Source organism: Argentina anserina, chromosome 5 (genome assembly GCF_933775445.1).
Source record: "Argentina anserina chromosome 5, drPotAnse1.1, whole genome shotgun sequence".
Taxonomy (NCBI): Eukaryota; Viridiplantae; Streptophyta; class Magnoliopsida; order Rosales; family Rosaceae; genus Argentina; species Argentina anserina.
Genome location: NC_065876.1, coordinates 8,247,838 through 8,270,338, shown reverse-complemented (window position 1 = coordinate 8,270,338; position 22,501 = coordinate 8,247,838). Strand labels below are relative to the sequence as shown.

General features: G+C 39.2%; 4 protein-coding genes across 6 annotated transcripts; 2 read left to right on the top strand and 2 right to left on the bottom strand.

Annotated features, from left to right (window-relative positions):
• Positions 1–360: 360 nt before the first annotated feature.
• Positions 361–2,387, bottom strand: LOC126794712 (cytochrome c oxidase assembly protein COX11, mitochondrial-like). The gene is made up of 2 exons (XM_050521482.1): positions 2,283–2,387; positions 361–1,232 (listed from the first exon to the last, which is right to left on the bottom strand). Exon 2 carries the CDS (start codon positions 1,183–1,185, stop codon positions 385–387), a length of 801 nt encoding a protein of 266 aa, XP_050377439.1. The 5' UTR covers positions 1,186–1,232; positions 2,283–2,387; the 3' UTR covers positions 361–384.
• A 561-nt stretch (positions 2,388–2,948) lies between these two features.
• On the bottom strand, positions 2,949–9,932 carry LOC126794636 (methyl-CpG-binding domain-containing protein 13-like). Of its 2 annotated transcripts, none has more exons than XM_050521398.1 (8): positions 9,741–9,932; positions 8,743–8,880; positions 8,561–8,662; positions 8,012–8,119; positions 6,781–6,876; positions 6,516–6,662; positions 5,615–5,678; positions 2,949–5,494 (listed from the first exon to the last, which is right to left on the bottom strand). In XM_050521398.1, exons 1-8 carry the CDS (start codon positions 9,822–9,824, stop codon positions 3,207–3,209), a joined length of 3,027 nt encoding a protein of 1,008 aa, XP_050377355.1. In that variant the 5' UTR covers positions 9,825–9,932; the 3' UTR covers positions 2,949–3,206. The 2 variants fall into 2 exon arrangements, with proteins under 2 accessions (XP_050377355.1, XP_050377354.1); XM_050521397.1 differs by having other exon boundaries at positions 2,950–5,494; positions 7,949–8,119.
• Positions 9,933–10,588: 656 nt separating this feature from the next.
• On the top strand, positions 10,589–13,468 carry LOC126793375 (uncharacterized). Its single transcript, XM_050519876.1, has 5 exons — positions 10,589–10,702; positions 11,224–11,466; positions 12,217–12,348; positions 12,449–12,565; positions 12,925–13,468. Exons 2-5 carry the CDS (start codon positions 11,224–11,226, stop codon positions 13,264–13,266), a joined length of 834 nt encoding a protein of 277 aa, XP_050375833.1. The 5' UTR covers positions 10,589–10,702; the 3' UTR covers positions 13,267–13,468.
• Positions 13,469–13,579: 111 nt separating this feature from the next.
• Positions 13,580–18,225, top strand: LOC126793374 (uncharacterized). Of its 2 annotated transcripts, XR_007672057.1 has the most exons (11): positions 13,580–13,861; positions 13,939–14,059; positions 14,294–14,421; positions 14,646–14,785; positions 14,918–14,986; positions 15,098–15,233; positions 15,385–15,447; positions 15,525–15,568; positions 15,952–16,053; positions 16,136–16,189; positions 17,177–18,225. XR_007672057.1 is itself a non-coding variant. In XM_050519875.1 (10 exons), the coding sequence occupies exons 1-9, from the start codon at positions 13,762–13,764 to the stop codon at positions 16,036–16,038; spliced, it is 897 nt and encodes a 298-aa protein (XP_050375832.1). In that variant the 5' UTR covers positions 13,580–13,761; the 3' UTR covers positions 16,039–16,053; positions 18,024–18,225. The 2 variants fall into 2 exon arrangements, 1 of the variants encoding a protein (XP_050375832.1); XM_050519875.1 differs by lacking the exon at positions 16,136–16,189 and having other exon boundaries at positions 13,930–14,059; positions 18,024–18,225.
• Positions 18,226–22,501: the final 4,276 nt, after the last annotated feature.

Below are 22,501 nucleotides of genomic sequence, written 5' to 3'. Positions count from 1 at the left end.
CTCCTCACGCGCCGCCTCTAGGCGGCGGTATCTCCCACCAAAATCGGAAACTAACTTCCGTCGTTAATAACTTTTACATACGTCGTCCGATTATAACGTGTCACATACTCTCGAACTCGTATTGACGAGCTCTACAACTTTCGTGAAGGAAGTTTTCGCAACCGATCGACGGAATAAAAGTCGATATATACGTTGCGGAAACGTAACGTTTTTCAAATTAAACGTTCCGAGAACGTATCCGTCGCTCGTTTTATAACATCGCGACCAATCACATTCATTCATATTAAAATTCCAAATTTTATAGAATTCAAATCAAACTTAAAATTGCTTGAAATTTAGGGTTATTACAAATCATCTTCACAATAGTATGAAGGATGTTAAGTTTTATCCCTCCGAAACCTTGAAGAAGGTATAGGACAAAATTATGTTATTGATACCATCCATTCGTGGATCTGTTTCAAACTCGGGGTCGATATAAAAGAACACAGGCATATCAATCTGCTCCCCAGGAAGAAGGCGCTGCTCCTCAAAGCAAAAGCACTGTATTTTATTGAAGTAAACTGCGGCCTTCATGGGTGTAACATTGTATGTAGACACGCCAACTATTGGAGTTGAACTTCGATTTTCAGCGGTGTAAAAAGCTAGTGCACTTTCACCAGGTTTGACCCTTACCTCTCTTTGCGTAGGAATAAACTTCCATTGCATTCCATCAGCCACATCAGCATTGAATTGTACCACAATCTCTCTTTTGGTGACTGTGCCATCCTTGGCATGTCGTGCGATCTTCTGTTCAACACTCTCACGGCGTTGTATAGTGCCACCATACCCAGTAGCTTGGCAGAATCTTCTGTAGAGAGGAACTGCTGCATAACTGGCTGCAACCATTGCAAAAACCAATCCCATTAGGTACACTAGCGTTTTGCGTGATTTCTCTTGTGTGGCGGCCTGAGTAGAATAGAGTCGCTGGATTTTCAACAGAGATTGAGCAGCAAAGGATTGATGCTGAGCACGCTTGTTAATTGAGCCTAATTTGGGGTGTGACATGCCATCATGGCCAAAATGCCTCTGGTATACAGTACTACTGCAATTTAAATGATACTGGGTAATGCATCTGGACTCGAGAGGTAAATGCTGTGAGCTCTTGAGCAAAGGAATGGCTCTTCTACAAAGCCGTGATAATGACATGTTTGAAGAGAGAAGAAGTCAGTTCACATTCAGTACCGGCAGCATAACTGCAATGACCACAGAAGCAGTAGACAACCATCATTAAACACAACCTTTAAGCTAAATAAAAATTGGTAATTTCATGAACCAAGAAAAAGAATCTTTAGATACCATCCAAACTAAGGTAAATACTACTAAACAAAACCCAAATTTTTAATGCTTTCCTGCAACCTATGTGATTCCTGGTTACAAGTATGAAAGTAATATATGAATATATACAAAGAGGGTTTTAAGCAATGCCATTGACAAAAAAAGAAGAAGCAAATTTATTGTCAAAACCAAATATTAGCCAAAGGTTGATGTCTGCACAGCCTATGCCAAACATCCCTCATCGATCATAAACACGAATTGCCGGTGTCTAATAATCATAGTTAAAGCATAGAACACTTATATCAATAACCACTACCAAGTCACCAAAACACAGGCATATTAAGTAAACAAAATCGAATTGTTTAGGAACCAAAAAGCCTAGCATACGCAAGGACTGCAGACAATATAGTTCGCTCATCGCAATGATTACGAAAAGTGCCTGCGGATAGTGCAAGTGCAACGAGCCTCAGTACAAAGAATAAAATTTCCAGTTCCTGCTTTCTTGTGAAATTCCTCTCTGAACTAGATTCACTTTCACTGTTGAATACTACCAACTATCGAACTTAACATTCACTGAATTCACTCAGACAGCTTCGCCATCATTAACACGGTTCTAGGGACACTAACTTCCCCGACATCAGGATATTCTGTGAACTACCAATCCACTTATACCTAGTAGAAACAACAACTATAACAACCTAGTGCAACAAACAGAAGCTCATACGAGCACACAATCAACGACTATCAAAATCATGGAGATATTTAATCAAGGCAACAACTGTGATGGCAGACAGTGGATCAGATTAAGCTACACCGAGAATGCTGAGAGCAGTCTAGAGCCCTCTTGGGATTTCAAATGACATACATACACGAGCTTTTACTATTCCAACATCATATTGATCTAGACCCATGAAGAGTTCAGAATTTCGAGGAACGATTATGAATTTGGGATCGGGGAAATGGAGTACCTGATGAAGATGAGAGCTTGAATCCTGGAGACGCGGGCAGCAGAGAGTCGAGGAAGGTTGGGAGACTGGTGGTTCCAATATATACTTGTTCAAAACGACTTCGTTTATATAGAGTTAGTGGCTGATTCACTCTTTGTTTTTTTTTTTTTTCCTTTATATATAGAGTTATTTGTTTGTCTGACTTCATGTATAAAAATCAATGACGATATTTAAAAGACTGATACTAATTTTTACTGAAAATAAATTAAGATTTGACTCTAACTAACTAGCATTGCGGGAAGATGAATCTCTTACAAACTCGAGCACTTGTAGTTGTTATGATTCAACATCTTGATTTGGCTTAGCGAAGGAACGGTGAGAGAAGAGAGAACACCTCGCCAGAAGATTGATGAGAACGAGGAGCAAGGACCGTGCATTTTTGTATTGGTTGATTTGGTTCTCAATCATATGTCATTCAGACCTTATTCTGTTCTTGATAAATGGCACCCTGCTGCTACTAAAAGTAACAACAACGAAGAAGCTGAGAAAAAGGGAAATGTTCCATAGGTGCTGAACTTCAAATTTGAAAATTTGGATCTTTGCACCAATTCAGAAATGCAATTTGTGCCAAGACCCTTCAGATTAGAATGACATGATTTCAGTTTGTAGAGGTGGGCTAAGGATGGTAGCATATAACTAGCATTTGATCAGATACTCCCAACAGTTATAAAAGGTTTTGATCAACAGCACCAGGATTCATCTATCAGTCAGTACCTACATCAGTTCAGTTTTACATGCATAGCAAAACCCGGTACCGACACATACTACAAAATAGAGTTACATTCTGATCTGAGCTTATAAACTACATCACAAAAGAGTGGAGACATACAACTAACAAGTTTCTAAAGGTATAAGGATTAGAAGCTGACAGGAGCTACCTTTCATTTAGGACTTCACCTTTCCATGAAAATCCTTTTTGGCTCCTATACAAGGGTTCTGTGTACCAACCCTACTCCAATTTGGCACGCCCACATTTCCGGCAGGCGCGAACGACGAATTTACAGATGAATGTTGGCTGGAACCAACCCCATTGCCACTTGAAATTCTCATATTTCCCACAGGCAGAAATGAAGAACTCATGGACAATTGTTGGCCGAATCCCACCCCATTGCAATCTGGCAAGCTCACATTTCCGGCAGGTGGCAATGAAGTATTTGTGGGAAATCGACCCAAAATAGATTGTTCTGGCGCATTGAACTGAGGTGATACGTCACTTTGGAAAAAGTTAGGCGAGCCAAAATCTGGCAGTGTCGAGCTATCTCTCTGGTTGTGAGAGGTGACAAGGTTTTCCTGAAAGTAACCCTGAAAGAAATCATCCGAGATTGGAATTTCACCTGTAAGGGTCTTGAATGCAAATTCAAGGCAGGGATCAGACCAAGTATCCAGGAAAGGGAATGAAAACTGTGACACTGGATTCTCGACAGCTGCCTTCTCAGTCTCCAACTTCTGGGGTTTATCCTCAGGAACGACTTGGTCATTGAGAGATTTCTCAATCTTCTTCGAGGGTTCCTCATGAAGTGAAGGGTCTAAAATAGTACACGTTGCTAGAGCAACCTTGTTCTCTTGGCCTGCCTGAAACTGCTGAGATGCTTCATGTGCAGAATCTACAGCCGGGAGGGTCTTACATCTACAGGACTTTGCTTTTGCATTTTGAAGACCTCTTTCACTGGACATAGGCTTGACCAGCAGCTCAGGTTCAACCCCAGCCAGCCGTTTTGAAGTCCGACAAGGCAACTTAAGCTGTTTAGCATTCTTAGATTTGTTTGAAATTGCCCTTGTTTTGCTACTGCAGCTCCCAGTTTCCAGTGAGTTCTCCTTTGGCACCATATCAGATGCATGTTTCATGATAGGTTCATTATTTTCAGCTTCAGCTATTGGCAATTCCCCAGTAAGGGTTTTGAAGGCAAATTCTAAGCATGGGTCTGATCCAAACAGAAAGCAGAGCTCTGGTCCAGGCTTCTCAGGATTCATTGTCTCAGGTTCCAGCTTATGATGTTGCTCTTTAGGAACTGCTTCGTCATCAAGAGTTGTCTTGCCCTTGTTTAATGACTCTCCTTGTGATGTAGAGTTGGTATCAGTAAACGTACCATGTGCAGCCTCCGGTTCTGATGCAATATCCGGCATCATAACCGCATTGATACAAACATCTGAAGCCAAACCCACATCTCGACTGCCATCACCTTCACTAGTCTTCCTAGGTGCAAAGTGAAGAGTTTGTTCACTGGAAAACAAGGAATCTGCAGGCAGCTCAAGACCATCAAATGTCCTCTTGACCTTGCTCACTGATTCCTCTTGTACGGTAGATATTATCTTGGTCATAGTATGATGTGCAACCTGTGTTTCTGATGTATCCCCAAGCTGCTGAGATGCTATATTTACAAAATAATCTGAAGCCAAACCTGCATCTGGACTGCCATCACCTTTACAAGACTTTCTAGTTGCAACTTGAAGAGCCTTTACAGTGGAAACCAGACTTTTTACTGGCTCTGGTTCAAGCCCAGCAAGTCGTTTTGAGGACCGACGAGGCAAATTGAGGTTTTCCTTCTTTCTTGATCTTCTTCCATCTGTTTGGGACCTCCCAGAGCTGCTCCTTTCTATCCGACTCATATGTGAGTTCTCCTTATCTAAGGAGTTAGCAGCAGGAGTCAAAGCAGGGTCATCTTCCGAAATAATCACTTTGCCAGGATCTGACAAGGAACCATCATTCAATGCAGTTTTTTCTTCACACTTGTTGGAGATTTTAGCATTTGGCTGCAATAACTTGATTGGAGAATAATCGTCCTTGGTTTTGGAACAATTTACAACCACAATCTCACTTAGATGCTTATGTGGGATGGCCTCAGCTGTCGGAGCCGAAGCAACATCTACCTTCTTGTCTTGCAACTTGGACCTTTTAGCCTCATGTTTGTTAGAGAGTGCAGCTAGTCGTTGTGATGACCTTTTGCCCACATGTTTGCTAGAGGCTTCAGCTTTTGGATGTGACGACCCGCTTGGGGAACATTCTCCCTTAGTTTCTACACATTCTTCAACCAGATTCTCAGTAGATTGCTTCTTTGGGAACACTGCAGTAATTGAAGCCAAAGCACATACGATTTCAGTCGGTCTCTTTTCTTGCAATTTGGAGCTTTTTATCTCTTGTAAGTCTAGGCCACTTAATTCAGAACTCCTTTTAGCTGCAGTGATAAGTTCACAACTATAGTTAGATATCAGGGGATTGTAATATTTCCCTTTTTATGGGAGTCAAGCATGATGAGACAATTTTTTCCACATTACGTTATCTGTTGACATCTCACCTTCAGCATGCTGCCGCCTGGTGACAGGGTTCTCCAATTTTCGCCTTTTAGTTGCAGACGACAGCTAAAATAATAACAAAGAAGAAATAAAATAGTAAAAAATGATGCAAAGCCAACCAAGTGCCATTTAAAGTCATTTACCAAGTGCACAATTTAATGAGAACCAACAAAAGAACATTCTCTGAAGCTGCCACATTAATCTGGTTATAGAGACAGTTATGGTGATGAGGTCATTATTTCATTCATTAAGGGTATTTATTGAGGACATTTACCAAAATTATTCTATGGATCCCGAAGGAAATGAAAAAAAAGTGTGAATTAAAAGGTAGCCCAATAGGTTTAATTATGGTTGTCGTAATTCTTTCGTGTAGGGCTGATAAGTATGCATGTATGAACTTGACCCTGTAAACATCAAACAGTGTTAGGAAAGCAGGACCAATGTTCCTAAATAAAGTAGAACTGATAAGTATATATGTTTGCAGCAGGATCAGCACATAGAAAGCCCCAGAATGTAAGAAATTGTCAGCGCCAACTTTGCAGTAGATGAAGAGTTTTATATGTTCAGCATCATAACTAATAGTCTAGAGAACCATGAATATCAGAATAATATATAGAGAACTCATTATGCAACCAACTTTCTAACAGCACTCTATTTTGTCTTATAGCAGGTTTTCAAATGTTTCAAGACATTTTAGTCATTCAAGTAATTACATGTTCATATGTTTTTCAACATAGGTTGTCAAGGAATACAATAATCCTATTCTGATTGCCGCCACGGTGTAACTTCCAAAACTGATACATTCAGAAAACCAGTAGAGAACATACTGGTGATGTTATTAGTGAACAGTAAGCTAGATCAAAGAGAACACTAAAGATACTAGAAAAAGAAATTTGCACTTACTGCAATTTCATCTTCTGTCAACTTTGGATCATTGGTGCATATGCCCTTTGGTTTGATTGTATGTTTACTAGTCTTTCCAGTTTGTAGGTAGCGGATAACGTCCTTTTTGGAACGGAAGACATATCCATGCACTGGATCAGTGTAATACTGTATACGCAATGGACCAACAAAAATTAATATGTAATTGTTAACTGACAAATAAATCAACATAGCAGGAGCATAATTAAAGTTAACTGTAATATGTATCAGAGTAACTATATAATACCGGATCCCTTCTAATTCGATTTGAAACCTTTCTAACTTTGATCTCCAAAATCCATCCTGGCGGTAAATCTTCCACATTATGCTTCTCAACAACAACCTAAATAAACATTAATAATCAGAATATGACACCTAATCTAAAAATTTCTACATACAGAAATTATATATTTTGAAGCATCAGCATGGTAGAAACATTTGCAATCAAGTGATGCCCTAACACTAATACCTACATATGTTATGAAAGTGATTTGTCGTCAATTAAAGGCCAGTTTAAGATTTCTAAATAGAGTTTCCAAATTTATCGTCTCAGTTAAAAAAAAAGGTATATGTATGTATATAGTCAATTGGCATGGAATATCTAAAACTTGCTTGCAGAAAACAACCCATAAGTTGACCAACTAAAGCATTCTCAGTGTACAGGACTTCCTGATTGAAACAGAAGTGCTACAAAACAAATCTATGTAGGAACAAGGAGATGGACCAATTGCAGCAATTGGATGCTTGAGATGATGGACTCTGAAATCAATCACCAAAATCACTAGTAGGCTCTAATTGTGAAGTAGCATGTTGGACTAGTGTTCAGGATAACCGCAGAAGGGTGGAAGATGACGTAAATTCTCAAAACGCATATATCTATCTCCAGCAATCTCGTAAAGCTAGTAGTTCATCAGATACCCGTCTCAATCCACTTATGACTTTTCTATAACATTTGCTTTTGGTTTATATACATTTGAGGACCAAGCTCTAATAGCTTGAGCAAAGAACTTAATCATATGAGAAGTTAGAATAGGATAAACTTCGAATGATTTATTTTCTAGTTTCAACGTGTAAACTTTATATCCATCAAAGTGTGAAATGATATTGCAGCAAAGAAAAATGCAGATTATTTAATCAAGCCTTGCATATACTTTTAAAATATCCTTAAAATATATCACATAGAATGCAAGTGTTTACTACTTACACTTGTTCTTCACTAACATGCGTTCAAAGAAAACTGCTTAGATCAGCTATTTCTTATTTTTCTTTCAGATGCAGTATCCTAATTCATAATTCTTGCATGGTAAAAATATCTTCTTGTGGATAACTTATTAATCCTTGTGTTTTAAATTATTATTTTTCATTCAAACAATGAAGTAAACACGCTAATAACCATAATATCAAAGGGAACAAACTTTGCTTGGGAACTGCATGGGAGTGACAGTCTTCGTTTTGATTATACATCTCTTGCGGTTTACCATTTTGTGACTTCTGGATTTGCAGCTCTTGCATTTTACAGTTCTCAGGTGTCGAAATACCTCTGGCTTGGAATAAAATGTACATTGTGTCGACGGATCAATGTAACACTGCAATTAGAAACAAAGAGAATATGGGTCATGCTTAACTTCTTAAGTCATCATATAACTAGAGCGAATCCTCAAACTTTCTTCAAAAGCCACGATCAACTTAATAGTAAAATAGTATTTAGCAGCATCAAATAGGCACACCTTTTCTCTTTCTTTCATTTGCAATATCACACAAAATATTATTGAACCCCCAAATTTTAGAAAGAAAGTATTACAAGCACTTAATGCAGGGATGATGAAACTAGAAACTAGAAAGTTAGGGGTCAAACTAAGTACAATATTCCAAGATGGATTATAGGAGTCCTATGGTCAATTAAAAGAGACGGCTGCTAATGAGAACAATATAACAAAAACGAAAATAATACTGATGATAAGACATTTTCAGCAGACAACAATGGGAATATACCCAAAGTGGTAACTTCAAATATGCAAATATGTTACCTTGTACTCCCTTCCAGCTTGCACGCCAGATTGTCGAGTTCTCAATTCGACTTTCCATCCATTTGGCAACCATTCAGGATATTCATCTCTGTTTGCTGCCAGCTGTTGATAGAAGATAATGACCAACTATATAGATTCAGTAAAAATTTGGATTTTTGACGAAAAGGCCACTAAAGACTTACTTGCGAATGACTTTTATTTGAGGGGGATTTGGTATCTGTAGGCCAAGGCTGTTCCCCACCATCGGTGGCCTTTTTAGCATAGCGTATAACATCGTCTTTGGAATATAACTTTTTCCCAGTTTCCAAATCGATGTAAATCTGCAAATAATATGAGTGCATGGTGTTAACACCAGAGGATAGTTTCCATAGATGTTCAACAATATTTTTCTTGCTTCAACTTACTATGGAATGTGATTGATTTTTCTATTTCTAATGTCACCTATTTTATTTGCAAATTGCAAAGCCTAATACGTCACATAGACTGGAAATGACAAGATAGAGGATAAAATTATTCACCAATTTTGCTTGTTTCCCTTTATCTGAAAGATAATCATATACACTAGCATATGCGAGTTTGAATGAAAAAGGAAAATATGAGACGGCGAAAAGATAAAGCTTTAGTCCCAGCACTCTTTCCACTTATCGAAACCAGTTCCATGAGTGCCTTGATGCACACAGAACTACTACAGATTCAAAAGCTTCCGAAACCCTGAAAACAAGACTCTTCCTTCACAAACTACGCTTTTGTCCCCGAGCACATAAGTAACTGTATCAACACCATTCTAACGCACATTCATTACTGTGAAACAACCAACCTCCTCAAACACCTAAATCTACCAAGTCGAAACTACCCGACAGTTTCACCAACATGCAATCCCATTTCTTCACTCAAGCACACATTTCCACACCGACAGAAGTCACCATGATCATCACTGATTCATCCTCACAATTCAACATGCAGCTAGCTAAGAAAAACCACACGGTGCTAAAGTCAAAGACGAACTCAATCAAAAACCACAGAGCATTTCAAAGACTGAATCCCAGACTCTCTGCAACACTTGACCGACTCAAACAGCCAGACTTTAACCTTTAACAACTGAAATCCAAGACCAAATGCTGGTAATTGAAACCCTAGAAAGCTAGAATAAGCAGCAAAGACAGAAACATCAAACGCATACCACACTACTGCGACCCCGGTTCTGCGCTCGGAATTGGACGGTCCAGCCGGCGGGGAGCCAGTCCGGCGAGCTCGCGGCCATCATTTCAGCCGGAATCTAAACCTTGCCGGCGAGAAATCGCCAGAATCGAACGGTTGGAGTTATGCCTGAGATTAAAGCTCGGGTCTTTATTTTCTCAGCTGCTCTATTTTTCTCTCTCTGAGGCTGAAACAAGTAAACGGAGGCCAAAATAGGAATATATTAACTAGTAAATTTGCGTTCATTTATCCAGATTGGGATTAGTCAACAGGGTTTGAACTAACCACAGGTGTGGTTAAGTGTACTTGGACTTGGAGTTTAACCGTATGGTTATTTGGTGTATTATACTTTATACATGCCACATCTCAAATGTAGATATTAGTAATCACCGTAATATTAAGTTGTACGGTTGTACTGTTCACGTGAATATCAAATCGACAAGAGCAACACATTTACTTGCTTAGATTTAATACGGAGACATAACCAATAATTTAATCTTATCACGTACAGATATACACTACACGTCGTGAATTATGCGCGGATAAGAATGTGTGTACGTATTTGTGAACCGAGTTCTGAATATTTAGGTCGCATCCATAAAATTTGGATAAATCATGTGCCATAATTTCCAAAAACATAAATAAGAAATACGGTTTATTTTCCACATAACTATATACTGTAATTACGACATTAGCCCTTCAAGAATTGTTACGCTGCATACACACTAACACACAAGTCACACATACAAACGTATAAGGCGATTTTCGTCAATGGCATCATTTTCTGGCTATTTAGACCGAGTTTGTCTATTTGGGCCGATAAAAGATAAAGAAGCCAATATCAGGGAGCTTGTATTCTTCCCCAAATTCTTACTCACTGTGTTCGAAACCCTAAATCCATATTAAATCCTCTCTCTCCTTTCATCGAAGGCTTGCTCCCGCCAGGTTAGTGCTTCCAAATGTCCGTCTCTTTTAATCGGCTCTTAATTTGTTAGGGTTTCCGGCTTCAATTTTATCGTTGATTGATTTTTAAGTATAGCCTGAACTTGGGGAATCAGCGTCGGCTTTGAAATTTATATCTTTTTAGGTTCAATTTACCGATTTTGGTTTGGATTATGGTGCTTGCTTGATTTCTCATGCTTATTTGAGTTAGAAGATGATATTGTGGCATTCTAATTCAGTAAAGGATGAACTTGTTATCCAAGTTTTCGATATTCGGGTGAATTATGATGTTCATTTGGGCTAAAAGGAACTAGATAATCATGCATTATTGTTGACAGAATGTCGATGAGGCTGGGATGTCGTGATCTTACAGGTTTCTAGAAGTAGGTTGTGGATTTGGAGATTGTCGGATAAAAATGCATCTTTGAAGTTGTACCTGTTACTTTACAATGGTTGGTTTTTTTTTTTAAGTACAAATCCATATTGGTTGTATATGGCCTCTAACTAGACATTGGTAATTGCAGATGGCATTGCAAGAGCAATTAGATAGATTTAAGAAGCAGCAAGAGAAATGCCAGTCAACCCTGAGAAGCATTTCCGATAAAAAGACTGCAGCAAACCCCAGAGCTGTTCCCATAGCAGCTTCTAAAGCTCCCGCTCCTGCCGTTAAGTTCTCTAATGACACAGAGAGGCTCCAGCACATTAACAGCATCAGGAAGGGGCCTGTTGGAGCTCAGATAAAACGTGTGATAGATCTGCTTCTAGAGGTTGACATTAAACCCAAATATTTTCTCTTTTTATTGATGCAAGTGATTTGTATTATATCTGATTTGCAACTCTCCCGTGCGTTTTCTGTTGATAAATTGCTACATCCAGTAGTATGTCCCACCTGTAGGGATAGGCCTCATCCCTTGCCATCCCCCACACCACACACTTAGGCTTAGAAACAGAATAAAATTGTAATTTTCTGGTCCGTAGAAGAAACTGATTATATTCTGTTGAAGGTATGTATGCAATGATAGATATAGAACTGTAGATGACTGCCTACACATATGTTTCTTTATAACATGTTTTGTAAACAGATGTAAGTTGCTTCATATCTGAGAGATGCTTATGATAGGTATATGTTCTTTCATATGGTATGGAGGCCAAATGATAGAGTATTTCTCTAGTTGAGATCTCAGTTTTTGTTTTTAACATTCTTTTTTACTTTTATATAAAGTGTTAGGAGGGAAACAGATTCCTCAAGAATATTATGTAATAAAGCAATTCGGGGTCTATTATAATACTAATATTTCTTGGAATGTGTTAGAATTGGTAGATTATGAAAGGAGGTGGTAACTCATTCAACTGCTTAGACCTTTTCTGCTCCCTCCCTTCTCCTGACATTTTCTTCCTCTTGTCTTATTTTTCTTGATTTGAGCTTTTTCCAGCAAGTTATACGGTAGTTTTCTAGAACCAGTTTAGAATGGTCACCATCTGATGACTATGAGTTGTTATGTTTACGATTTTTGTAGACAAGGCATGCCTTTACTCCAGAGCAAATTAATGAAGCGTGTTATGTTGATGTGAATGCCAACAAAGCTGTCTTTGACAGTCTGAGGAATAATCCCAAAGTTCACTACGATGGGAAGCGTTTTTCATATAAGGTAACGTTGGACTGTATCCACCTGCATGTAAAAGCTAGTCCAGATTGGTTTTTGGATGTTTGATATAAGAATTAAATTGACTAGTATGTTATATGTACAGTCCAAGCATGCTCTGAAGGATAAAACTCAACTGCGGAACTTAGTACGGAAATTTATGGAGGGAATACCTGTCATTGATTTGAAGGACTCTTATCCAACTGTGATGGAGGACTTGCAGGTATATGTTATTTGTATTATAATTCAACTGTCATGAAAATTGAAGTACTTCAATTAGAGCTTATATATCATTTAGTGTTGGGGATCTCAGTAAATTGCATCAGAAAAGATTAGGTGCCTGTGCTTGTGTGCGTGTGTGTGCAAGTAGATAAGTGTGAAAAATGTTCCCAATGTTATATTTGAAGATGGGGACGTCTCAGTAAGGCTGTCTTGTTGTGTTTATTCCTCAATTAAAGTTTCTTTTTGTTTATGGAGGAAAATGTCGTGCAACTTTTTTTCATCCACACTGGTGTGAGTTACAAGTGTTCTTTTGGATTACTAGTCTTACAAAAAAAAGCTCTGAATTTCAACTATTTCCAGGCTTTGAAGGCCTCGGGTGACATATGGCTACTTTCGAACTACGATTCACAAGAGGACATTGCTTATCCAAATGACCCCAGGTTGCCTTCCACAAAGGTTGATGATGAGCTCAAAGCTTTCTTCAGGGAGATTGAACTGCCTCGTGATATGCTGGACATCGAGAGGGATCTGCAGAAGAATGGTATGAAGCCGGCCACAGATACTGCAAAGAGGAGGGCTGTGGCCCAGAGTCAAGGCATTCAGGCCAAATCCAAGCCCAAGAAGAAGAAGAATGAGATCAGCAAGAGGACCAAACTGACAAACGCTCATCTTCCGGAGCTCTTCAAGGACTTGAAAGGCTGAAGCCATTTGATCATGCATGCACACTCTTATGTGAAATTTGACCATCTGGAAAGAGAGAAACAAAGTCGAGACAGATTTTGTCGGTTGAAATTGATGTTTCCTATTTCTTTGTATAGCAGAAAATGTTGTTGACTGAGGAAGATCGCGAACAGTTGCTGTGTCAGCTTACATATTTGTATCACGAATGCACAATTCACTGGAAGTCTCGTGTTTTGGCCCATCGAGCCTCTGGATAACTCTGAGCTTTTGACCCAGTAACCTCTACAGATCCTAATTGATGCACTAGATCAAAAGTTCAAAACACTATAATCCATTCGAAGGGTGATTCCGTAATTTGAATGAGTTAAGCGCCAAATTAAACCCACAAATTTAAAAGTCGGTTATTTTCCTTGTCCACCCATTTTACACCGGAGCAGATCGTCCACCAAATTCTGATATAAATCACTGCACACACACTCACAGAGAGATACACCAAGAAACCCAGAACAGCTTCACATGATGCTCATTCAAGCTTTCTGCTCCCCACTCTCTCCCATTTCTCTCGCAAACCCCAACCGCCAATTCCCCATCATCTCCCGCCCTGCTCCTTTCAACGGTAAACTATGCATTTCAAACGTGCAATCTTCTTGCCCTGCTCCTTTGTTTTGTTTCTGATGTTTTTAGGAGTTTCAGGTTCAGTTTATCAATTGAAGATAGGAGGTGGGAGTTCGTGGTTGGGGAGGAAGAAGAATAAGGGAGCGATAGTTTCTGCTTCTGTGGAGCAGAGCTCAGGCCCCAGTTTGTCAAAGCGAAGGTTAATACTCCATTTCTCATAAATCAATTCTTTTGATTTTTCTTGTTTCTGACCGAGGGTTTAGGATCATAGATATTTTTTCACCAAATTATGTTGGTATAAATTGGGTTAGGAACTTAGGATATGTGATGCTATGTGTTTACCACTGTGATCCGTCAAGCATTAGTCTGTGTTTGTAGTTCTGTATGAAACATGGTTCTGTGATAATGTTGCTGTAATTTCTGTTGTACATAGAAAGATCGTCGAACACATATGTTTGCTTAAATCGAGGGAGGATTTATCTGATGAGCAAGAGAAGGATATGCTGGATTATCTGTATACAACTCAGTATCAAATGAGAGGCATTGTCGCAATATCATTAGGTGAGCTTTATGTGCATGCGTTGAGCCTTATAAATTTTTGTAAATGGAAAAAACAGCAAGACTCAAACACTTGTTTCTGTTGTCTGATTTGCACAAAGCATGGGATTATATACTGAACCTATTGAGAAACTGAGAAAAGTTCCATATGCTCATGCTTGGCTATATTTATACATGTATATCTTAATAGACTTTCTTTTGATTTGTATGCTCAAACACTTCTGAAGGGCGTATTGGTAATCAAAATCCGGACAAGTATAGCTACGCTTTCTACTTGCGTTTCCAGAGAAAAGAAGACGTTGTAAAGTTTTACCAGCACCCTTTTTACTTGGGAGTTCTCAAGGATCACATATCGCCTTACTGCCATGTATGCCCTGACATGTAAACACCGACACTCTTGTCTTCCTTTTTATACTTATCTGCTAGATCAGCTTTGTTTTGAACCTAATTAATGCAAATAAGTTTTCAACTTAAAGGACTGGTATTTGTGCAAAAACAGGAATTGCTTAATGTAGATTACGAATCTGAAGTAGAAGATGATATCCTTCCTATATTTCGAAAAGGAGAGGTTTGAGGAACTTCCATTTTAATTTGAAATATCTTTCTGGTTCTAATATTTCTATATGACTGATGGAATTCCAAAGTTATTTCTAAAGGTCTGAATAATTCTTGCATTCAGGAATTCAACTTTGGTGTGGAGTTTGTGCTTCTGATTTCCTTCCTCGATAATGCATCTGATCAGGCGGAAAATGCATTGGTTTCTTTTGAAGGGCTGCTGATGGGATTCCCATCCTTGATTGTCCAATCTACTCGAGGTTTGATTGAGCTAAATGCCAATGTGCTACTGACAGTTCATTAGTACATTTCCCGTATTCTATCTTGTTTTGCTTTGGCGCTCTAGTTAAGCAATAACTATTCATCTGATGGTATGGTAGGAAGATGAAATAACTGGTATTTCATTGTCAGGTATGAATTTTAACACGAGCAGCAAGGAGTATACACATGGAGTAGTGATCAGATTTCGGTCATGTGAGCTCTCGATTGTGTAAATTCTGATAAATGCTGCTTTCATTTTGTTGACCGTCATTCTTTGAAATATATTGTAGTTGATGCTTTTGGGATATTTTTTGGAAGCTCAGAATACAAAGACGTAAGTAGCCAAAGTGTTGTCCTACTAATTGTTCATGTAAATTCTATTTTCTTATCCCCTCCTACCCATCAACTTGACTGTGGCCTTGCTTTTGGATCTCGCACTTACAATCAATATTGATATGTTAGATTCTTATCTAGAAACATAGAGATTCCGTTATAATATTTGTGTATCTAGAGTTTAAGCTATCTGGTCTTCGCTTTTTTTTTTTCAGCACTTCTCTTATACGGTTTTACCATCTTATAGTTCTAAGTCCAGAAATCTTCTAATTCCCGAATAATTTGTGGTTAAGATACATTTTAATTATAGCTCCCGAATTTTTTCTCTGTTACATCAGTAAACCAACATTCCTTTTAACCATTTGAAATTCAATCACATTACAGTTATGGAAGTCAAAGTTCGAGAAAATCACTCAGAAAACACTTTCTGTTCATTTTCTTATTCAACCAGTGGGTAGTGAAATCATGTAGCGAGGATCTCATGAGGTTTGTTTACTATATATTCTGTTGCCATGTTCGAACAGATCGCTTAATCTTGTGTATTATATTATACATAAATTCAATGCAGGGTTTCAACAGGCATTCTTGCTCACTTTCTTCTGATATTAACGTGCATGTGCAGGTCAGTTGATCTCCTTTTATTCAGTGCATTGATTTAAGTAATCTGTATAAAATACTTGTTTACAAACTCTCTCTCTTGTCTAAATGAAAAGATGTCGAATCCGTTTCTTGAATGCCATACTAGGAAATTTAAGCAATACAATCAACCTAATTGTTAGTAATTCTAAGAGGAAATTGACTACTATTTGCAGATCGATGTGAAAATTCTGTATGGTAATCGTGATCTGTTTACAGGGCATATCTGACTGAAAAGCTTCCACAGTTCTTTCTCTCTTTGTGAATAAAAAACCTTGTTTTCTGCATATATTTCATTGGCATATCGAACATGTTCTACCTTCTCATTTGTCCTAATTCACATGGGAGTTACATCACAGAAACCTTCCAAATGTATTGTTTGACCTCATTGCCAAATACTTTAAAACAAACATAAATGTTCAAGCAGACTATGAATATTTTATATATAATTATTTAATACCCCATACCCATAAGAGCCAAAAGTTCGGCCCCCACCATGAAGCCTAAAATCAAATAGATGCGTATGTGTTTTGACTTGTTCAGTGTTTACATACAGCCTGCAGCTCCTTTTTTAAAGTTGCATACTTCTTGTTGGTGATGTACTCCAATGCTCATCTTTTTGTACCTTAATCCTTTCCAGCAAAATCTTTCTGTAGATTCTGAAACTTTTTCCTTATTTTGAACTCTTTGCTATCTCTAATTGTCTAGGATATAATAGGTAAGAGTTCCCATCTAGAGAGGATGCCTTATTCTATTAAAAGAAACTGAGAACCACCTTATTCGAGCAGCTGACTATATATAGAATCATCAAAACTGTTCATTGTTTGGATAATTGATTTATTTTCAATAATTTTCCTTGCACAAAATCATCCCAGTCGGAGATTGTTCAGATCAATCTATTTCCTATATACTCACATAGTCACCGTCTAAGATAGTAGACAACATGTGTATGCATAACAGCTGTGGTATACAGATTATCTGGAAATCAACACATGATGTTCAATTGTATCAGAGCAGCTTTTGTAGATTCTACCATTCAATACACTGGTACTGACTTGCACTTTCTTCACAAGCTAGTTGCACACATTTTTTGACTGTATCTGTAAGACTACTACATATCTTTGAGTAAAAGAAACGAAAAGCAAATGGGAAAATGATTTAAAGCAAAATTTTGTATGACTAAATATACATAGTAGCCAGACAGCTAATCAGTTGTGAAGTGGGTTTGGTCCTGCTGGAACTGCGCGTAGAGAAACATTACTAACCACCGGGTCGATCTCAACTCCGTGGGATGCCTCTGGAGCTTGTGCAGAGAAATGCCATGAAAAGTCGGAATTGGATTCAGATTTCTCTCTTTGGTTCTCTCCTTCACTTATCTTTATGTGGAGCTGACGAGAATCCGATTGCTGACTGATCATGAGCATGATCATGAACATCACAAGTGGAAGTGTGAGACTCTGAAGTCCCATGAGATGATGAAACTTTAAAATTCTTACAGAGAAATAAGGGGGCAAATTGAAAACTGAGATTGTTTTAGTTCTGATATGCAAGCAGGTTTTGGAGTCTTATTAATATGGGGAATCAGGAAACTTGTGGCAAAGATAGAGCCAAAACTCACAATTAATTCTATCAAATGACACAAATGCCCAGTTTTCGCCCTAAATTTTCTGAAGGCATCATTTAACTATTCACATTGCAATGATTGCATAACCTTAGGAAAACTATCTTGCACTTACTACCCATTCTGCAGCTTTATGCATAGTGGTGATATTTTCGGCTTTTCGCCTGCAGTTAAGAACTAAGACTGATCTGTGATGCAGGTCATTATGCAGGATCATGCTCTTTGGATGCTTCAGAAAGCTTTCAGAATTTGACTCTCTGATCCAGCTCTTTTGTTTTAGTTCTGTAATTACTTATACATTTGAGGCTTCAAATACACCAGAAGTTAGAGGCTAATCTGGTCCTTTACATGAATTACTATCACCCAATGGAGTGCTCATTTGAAAAACGGTTTAAAAGTTAGACTTTGGAATGGTTTGTTTCTTTCTAATGCTCAATTAGCTTGATAATTTTACTGTGAACGTGCTATAATTATTGGTTGAGACTTGATGCGAGATCCCACATACAAGTGGCACTCATTTTTGGCATGCATCACATCCCATGTTCTTGTTCTAAGCCATTGATATTGTTCTAGTTGGGTGTTAAGGGATGGCCATTAGATGATTGATTAAGTATCTTCCTGCATGATTATCAATAATTTGAGGTTGTAGCATGTAGACACAATTAAGTCACAAACATGTAAAACCCAAATGTGGGCACCAACTGATCCCTCATCACTCCTTCAATCTTTCAATCATGGGTAGGAGGACCTAAACACTATTCCCATTTCCCAGTCTCAGAAACATTAATGGTTGATTGCCATTTGTAGAAAAGAAGAAGAGAATGGGTTGAAAGTGATATAGATTGATATTGCTCAATGAGAGCTTTATACATGAGAAGGAATCTGTTTTACAGCTATAAATCCTATAATATACATAAAGAAACTTTACAACTTATACACAGCATAGTCATCATCAATGACAGATGTTTCTCAACACTCCCCCTCAAGTTGGAGAGTGGATGTCTTGCACTCCCAACTTGCGAATCATAGGAATAAAAATGTTTTTCCCCAATGGTTTAGTGAGAACATCAGCTAGTTGATAGGCGGAACTAACATGTCTTGTGACCACAGAACCATCTAAGATTTTGTCTCTGATATAGTGGCAGTCTATCTCAATGTGTCTCGTTCGCTCATGAAAAACAGGATTGGCCGCAATGTGGAGCGCAGCCTTGTTGTCACAGAATAACAAAGTTGGTTCATGAAGCAAAATGCTCAAATCCTTAAGTAAACAACGTAACCAAGTCAACTCACAACATGTGCATGTCATAGCACGATATTCAGCCTCTGCTGAAGATAAAGACACTGTCTTTTGGCGCTTAGACTTCCAAGAGACCAAGGAAGACAAAGTATCCAGTTGTAGATCTCCTTGTGACTGGACATCCTGCCCAATCAGAATCACAATAGGCTCTCAACCTTAAATCACTGATGGAAGAGAAGAATAAACCTTGACCTGGAGCACCTTTCAAGTAACGTACCACCCTTAGTGCTGCTTCCCAATGAGTCTTTCTAGGTTGATTCATGAACCTACTAAGGACATGGACAACATAGGTAATATCGGGACGGGATACAGTGAGATATATGAGACGCTCAATCAACCTCCTGTATTTTTCAGGATCTTTGAGCAGATCACTACGCTCCGACAATTTCAAGCCTTTTTCCATGGGAGTATCTGTCGGAGCAGCCCCTTACAATCCTGCATCTTCAATAATCTCCAAGGCATATTTACGTTGACTGATAAAGATACCACGTTTCGAAGTTGAAACTTCGATGCCAAGAAAATACTTTAAGTCTCCAAGATCCTTGAGACGAAATTGACTATGCAAGAAAGTCTTAAGTGCAACAATTGTCTCCAAGTCAATTCCCAGTAATCACAATATCATCAACGTAAATCAAAAGTGTAGTAAATGAATTCCCTTTCTTCTTAGTGAACAATGAATAATCAGCTTTAGATTGAACATACCCGGCTGTCTTTACTGCATCAGAAAACTTTTCAAACCACTGCCTTGAAGCTTGCTTCAAACCATATAGAGACTTATACAACCGACATACCAGATTCTCCTCCCCCTGTCGCCGAAGACCCGGCGGAGGAGACATATAGATTTCCTCTGATAAATCACCATGAAGAAAAGCATTATTCACATCCAGTTGGTGTAATTTCCAATGACGAGCAGCTGCTAAAGCTAAGAGACACCGAACAGTAGTAATTTTAGCAGTAGGGGAAAAAGTCTCTTGATAATCCACACCTTCTAACTGAGTGAAACCCTTTGCAACCAGCCGTGCTTTATAGCGTTCAACAGAACCGTCTGCTTTATGTTTGATCTTATATACCCAACGACAACCAATGGGAACTTTGCCGGCCGGAAGTGTGGTTAGAGTCCATGTGCCATTAGCCTCGAGGGCTTGCAACTCAGAAAACATAGCTTGCTGCCATTCCGGATGAACAACTGCCTCAGAATAGGTGCGTGGCTCTGTAACATGACTGATCTGAGTCAAGAAAGCCTGATGTGGGGGCAAGCACCGATGGTAAGAGAGATAGCCAGCCAACGGGTAACGAGTTCCTTTAGTTGGACCAGGCAACAAGAAGGACGATGGGTCTGAGTGAACGGAGCGAACATTGTAAGTGAGGCGGTCCGGTGGGTTCGACTGGCGGCTGGAGCGACGAAGAGGGATGGGTTCAGTGGTGGGTGGGGCGACTGGTGTGGCTGGAACGAGTGGATCTGTTGGCTGAGTCTGGGTGGAGGATTGTTGTGGAGGACGGCGAGAGTATGTGCGGAACGGAGGTGGTGGAGGCGGAGGTAATGGCGGGGAAGAGAATGGAAGGGGCAGTGCTGTCGTGGTGGGGCAGAGAGGAGAGGGAGGTGGTGATGAGTGGGGTGATAAGGGTCGGGGTGAAAGAGGTGATGGTGGCTCAGGCATGGACAGATCGAACGTGAAGCCATCGAGATCAGAGGAAGAAATGACTGGGGCGGGGTCAGGCACTGGGGAAAAAATCGGGCCTGGTTGGTGGCCCAGAGGGTCCTTGGCTGCATAAGGAAAGATATCTTCATGGAATATGACATCCCGACTGGTAAAAACTTTTTTTGTGGACAAATCATATAGTTTAAAAGCCTTTTGACCGACTGGATACCCAATAAAAATGGATGGAGTAGCGCGTTGGTCGAATTTATGGGAAGGATGAACATTTGTGGCATAAGCGAGACACCCAAAAACACGGAGATGAGAAAAGGAAGGAGGTTTGAAGTAAAGTAGTTCAAATGGAGTTTTGCAAGAGAGAAGTGGTGTGGGTAACCTATTGATGATGTGAACAGCTGTAAGGGCACAATCACCCCAAAATTGTTTGGGAAGATGAGCCTGAAATTTTAATGCCCGAGCAACTTGGATGATATAACGATGCTTACGTTCCACAACCCCATTCTGTTGAGGCGTGTAAACGCAAGAATGGTGGAAAACAACTCCATTATCAGAAAAGAAAGAACAGAGTGAGATAAATTCAGCACCATTGTCACTACGAAAAATTTTAATGCGAGAGTCAAATTGTGTAAGAGCATAGGTGAAAAAACGATTTATGAGAGGTTGTGCTTCATTCTTATGTCGCATTAAAAAAATCCAAGTAAAACGTGAATAGTCATCAACTATTGTGAGAAAATAATGGGCACCAGAAAGTGAAGGATGTTGATAACGACCCCAAATGTCACAATGAATAATTTCAAAAGGTTTATTGGAGGAAATTTTGCTATTATAGAAAGGCAAGCGACTCTGCTTTGCCAAAGGACAGATATGGCAAGCTTTATTTGATTGAATGGGAAAATTCAGAAAATGTTTAACAATGAAACCTAAGCATGGCGAAGACACATGTCCGAGCCTATTGTGCCAGAGATCAGTTGAGGAAATGGAGAGGTTGCAGGTAGGCCGTTTGGTGGTGGAGGTAGTTTGGTTTGTTGACTTCTCCGTCGCTAATGCCACCAAATAGTATAATCCATCACGTTGTTCACCCAAACCAATCATCCTTCTCGTAGCCAGATCCTGCAATACGCACCAATAAGGATAAAATGTCACTGAACAATTCATACCTCTTGTCAAACGACTAACTGACATCAAATCAACTTTAAACTTTGGCACATATAACACATCATGAAGGTAAAAATTGAAACTTAATGGTAGTGATCCTTTTGCAACAATAGCAACTTTATCCCCACTTGGTAATAAGACCGGAGGCAAGGAACATCGATTATCAGCATGAAATAATGCAGTGGATGATGAAATATGATCAGTGGCCCCGCTATCGATGATCCAATTGCGGGAAACAACCTTGGACAAACCTGGTTTAGTTACGGCATGAGCTTTAGAAGTTGCATTGGCCTGAGAGTTGGAGCTTGTAGGCATAACGTTAACGGCAGCCAGAAATTGATTGAATTGGGCTTCGGATAGAGTGACTGAAGGTCCAGAATGAGTACTAGAAACGTTGTTGGCATAGGGAACTCTAAAACCAGCGTTGGAATTCGGCTTGGGATTGAAAGTCTGCTGATTTTGCTTCGCCTTTGGGTGACCTGGGGGATAGCCAATCAGTTCAAAACATGTCTGAACCCAATGACCAGGCTCTCCACAGTAGACGCATTGAGGACGGCCTCTCCCTGAACC

What these genes read in the sequence shown, in the direction of transcription:
- LOC126794712 (XM_050521482.1), bottom strand. Translation starts at nt 1,185, where the DNA reads ATGTCATTATCACGGCTTTGTAGAAGAGCCATTCCTTTGCTCAAGAGC.
- LOC126794636 (XM_050521397.1), bottom strand. Translation starts at nt 9,824, where the DNA reads ATGATGGCCGCGAGCTCGCCGGACTGGCTCCCCGCCGGCTGGACCGTC. An exon ending in CCATGCAGTTCCCAAGCAAA is followed by an intron (nt 6,877 to 7,948) that starts GTTTGTTCCCTT and finishes ATGTTTATTTAG; the next exon opens with GTTGTTGTTGAGAAGCATAA. An exon ending in ATCGAATTAGAAGGGATCCG is followed by an intron (nt 6,663 to 6,780) that starts GTATTATATAGT and finishes TTGCGTATACAG; the next exon opens with TATTACACTGATCCAGTGCA.
- LOC126793375 (XM_050519876.1), top strand. Translation starts at nt 11,224, where the DNA reads ATGGCATTGCAAGAGCAATTAGATAGATTTAAGAAGCAGCAAGAGAAA. An exon ending in TGATAGATCTGCTTCTAGAG is followed by an intron (nt 11,467 to 12,216) that starts GTTGACATTAAA and finishes CGATTTTTGTAG; the next exon opens with ACAAGGCATGCCTTTACTCC. An exon ending in CTGTGATGGAGGACTTGCAG is followed by an intron (nt 12,566 to 12,924) that starts GTATATGTTATT and finishes AACTATTTCCAG; the next exon opens with GCTTTGAAGGCCTCGGGTGA.
- LOC126793374 (XM_050519875.1), top strand. Translation starts at nt 13,762, where the DNA reads ATGATGCTCATTCAAGCTTTCTGCTCCCCACTCTCTCCCATTTCTCTC. An exon ending in CCGCCCTGCTCCTTTCAACG is followed by an intron (nt 13,862 to 13,929) that starts GTAAACTATGCA and finishes TGATGTTTTTAG; the next exon opens with GAGTTTCAGGTTCAGTTTAT. An exon ending in AGTGATCAGATTTCGGTCAT is followed by an intron (nt 15,448 to 15,524) that starts GTGAGCTCTCGA and finishes AATATATTGTAG; the next exon opens with TTGATGCTTTTGGGATATTT.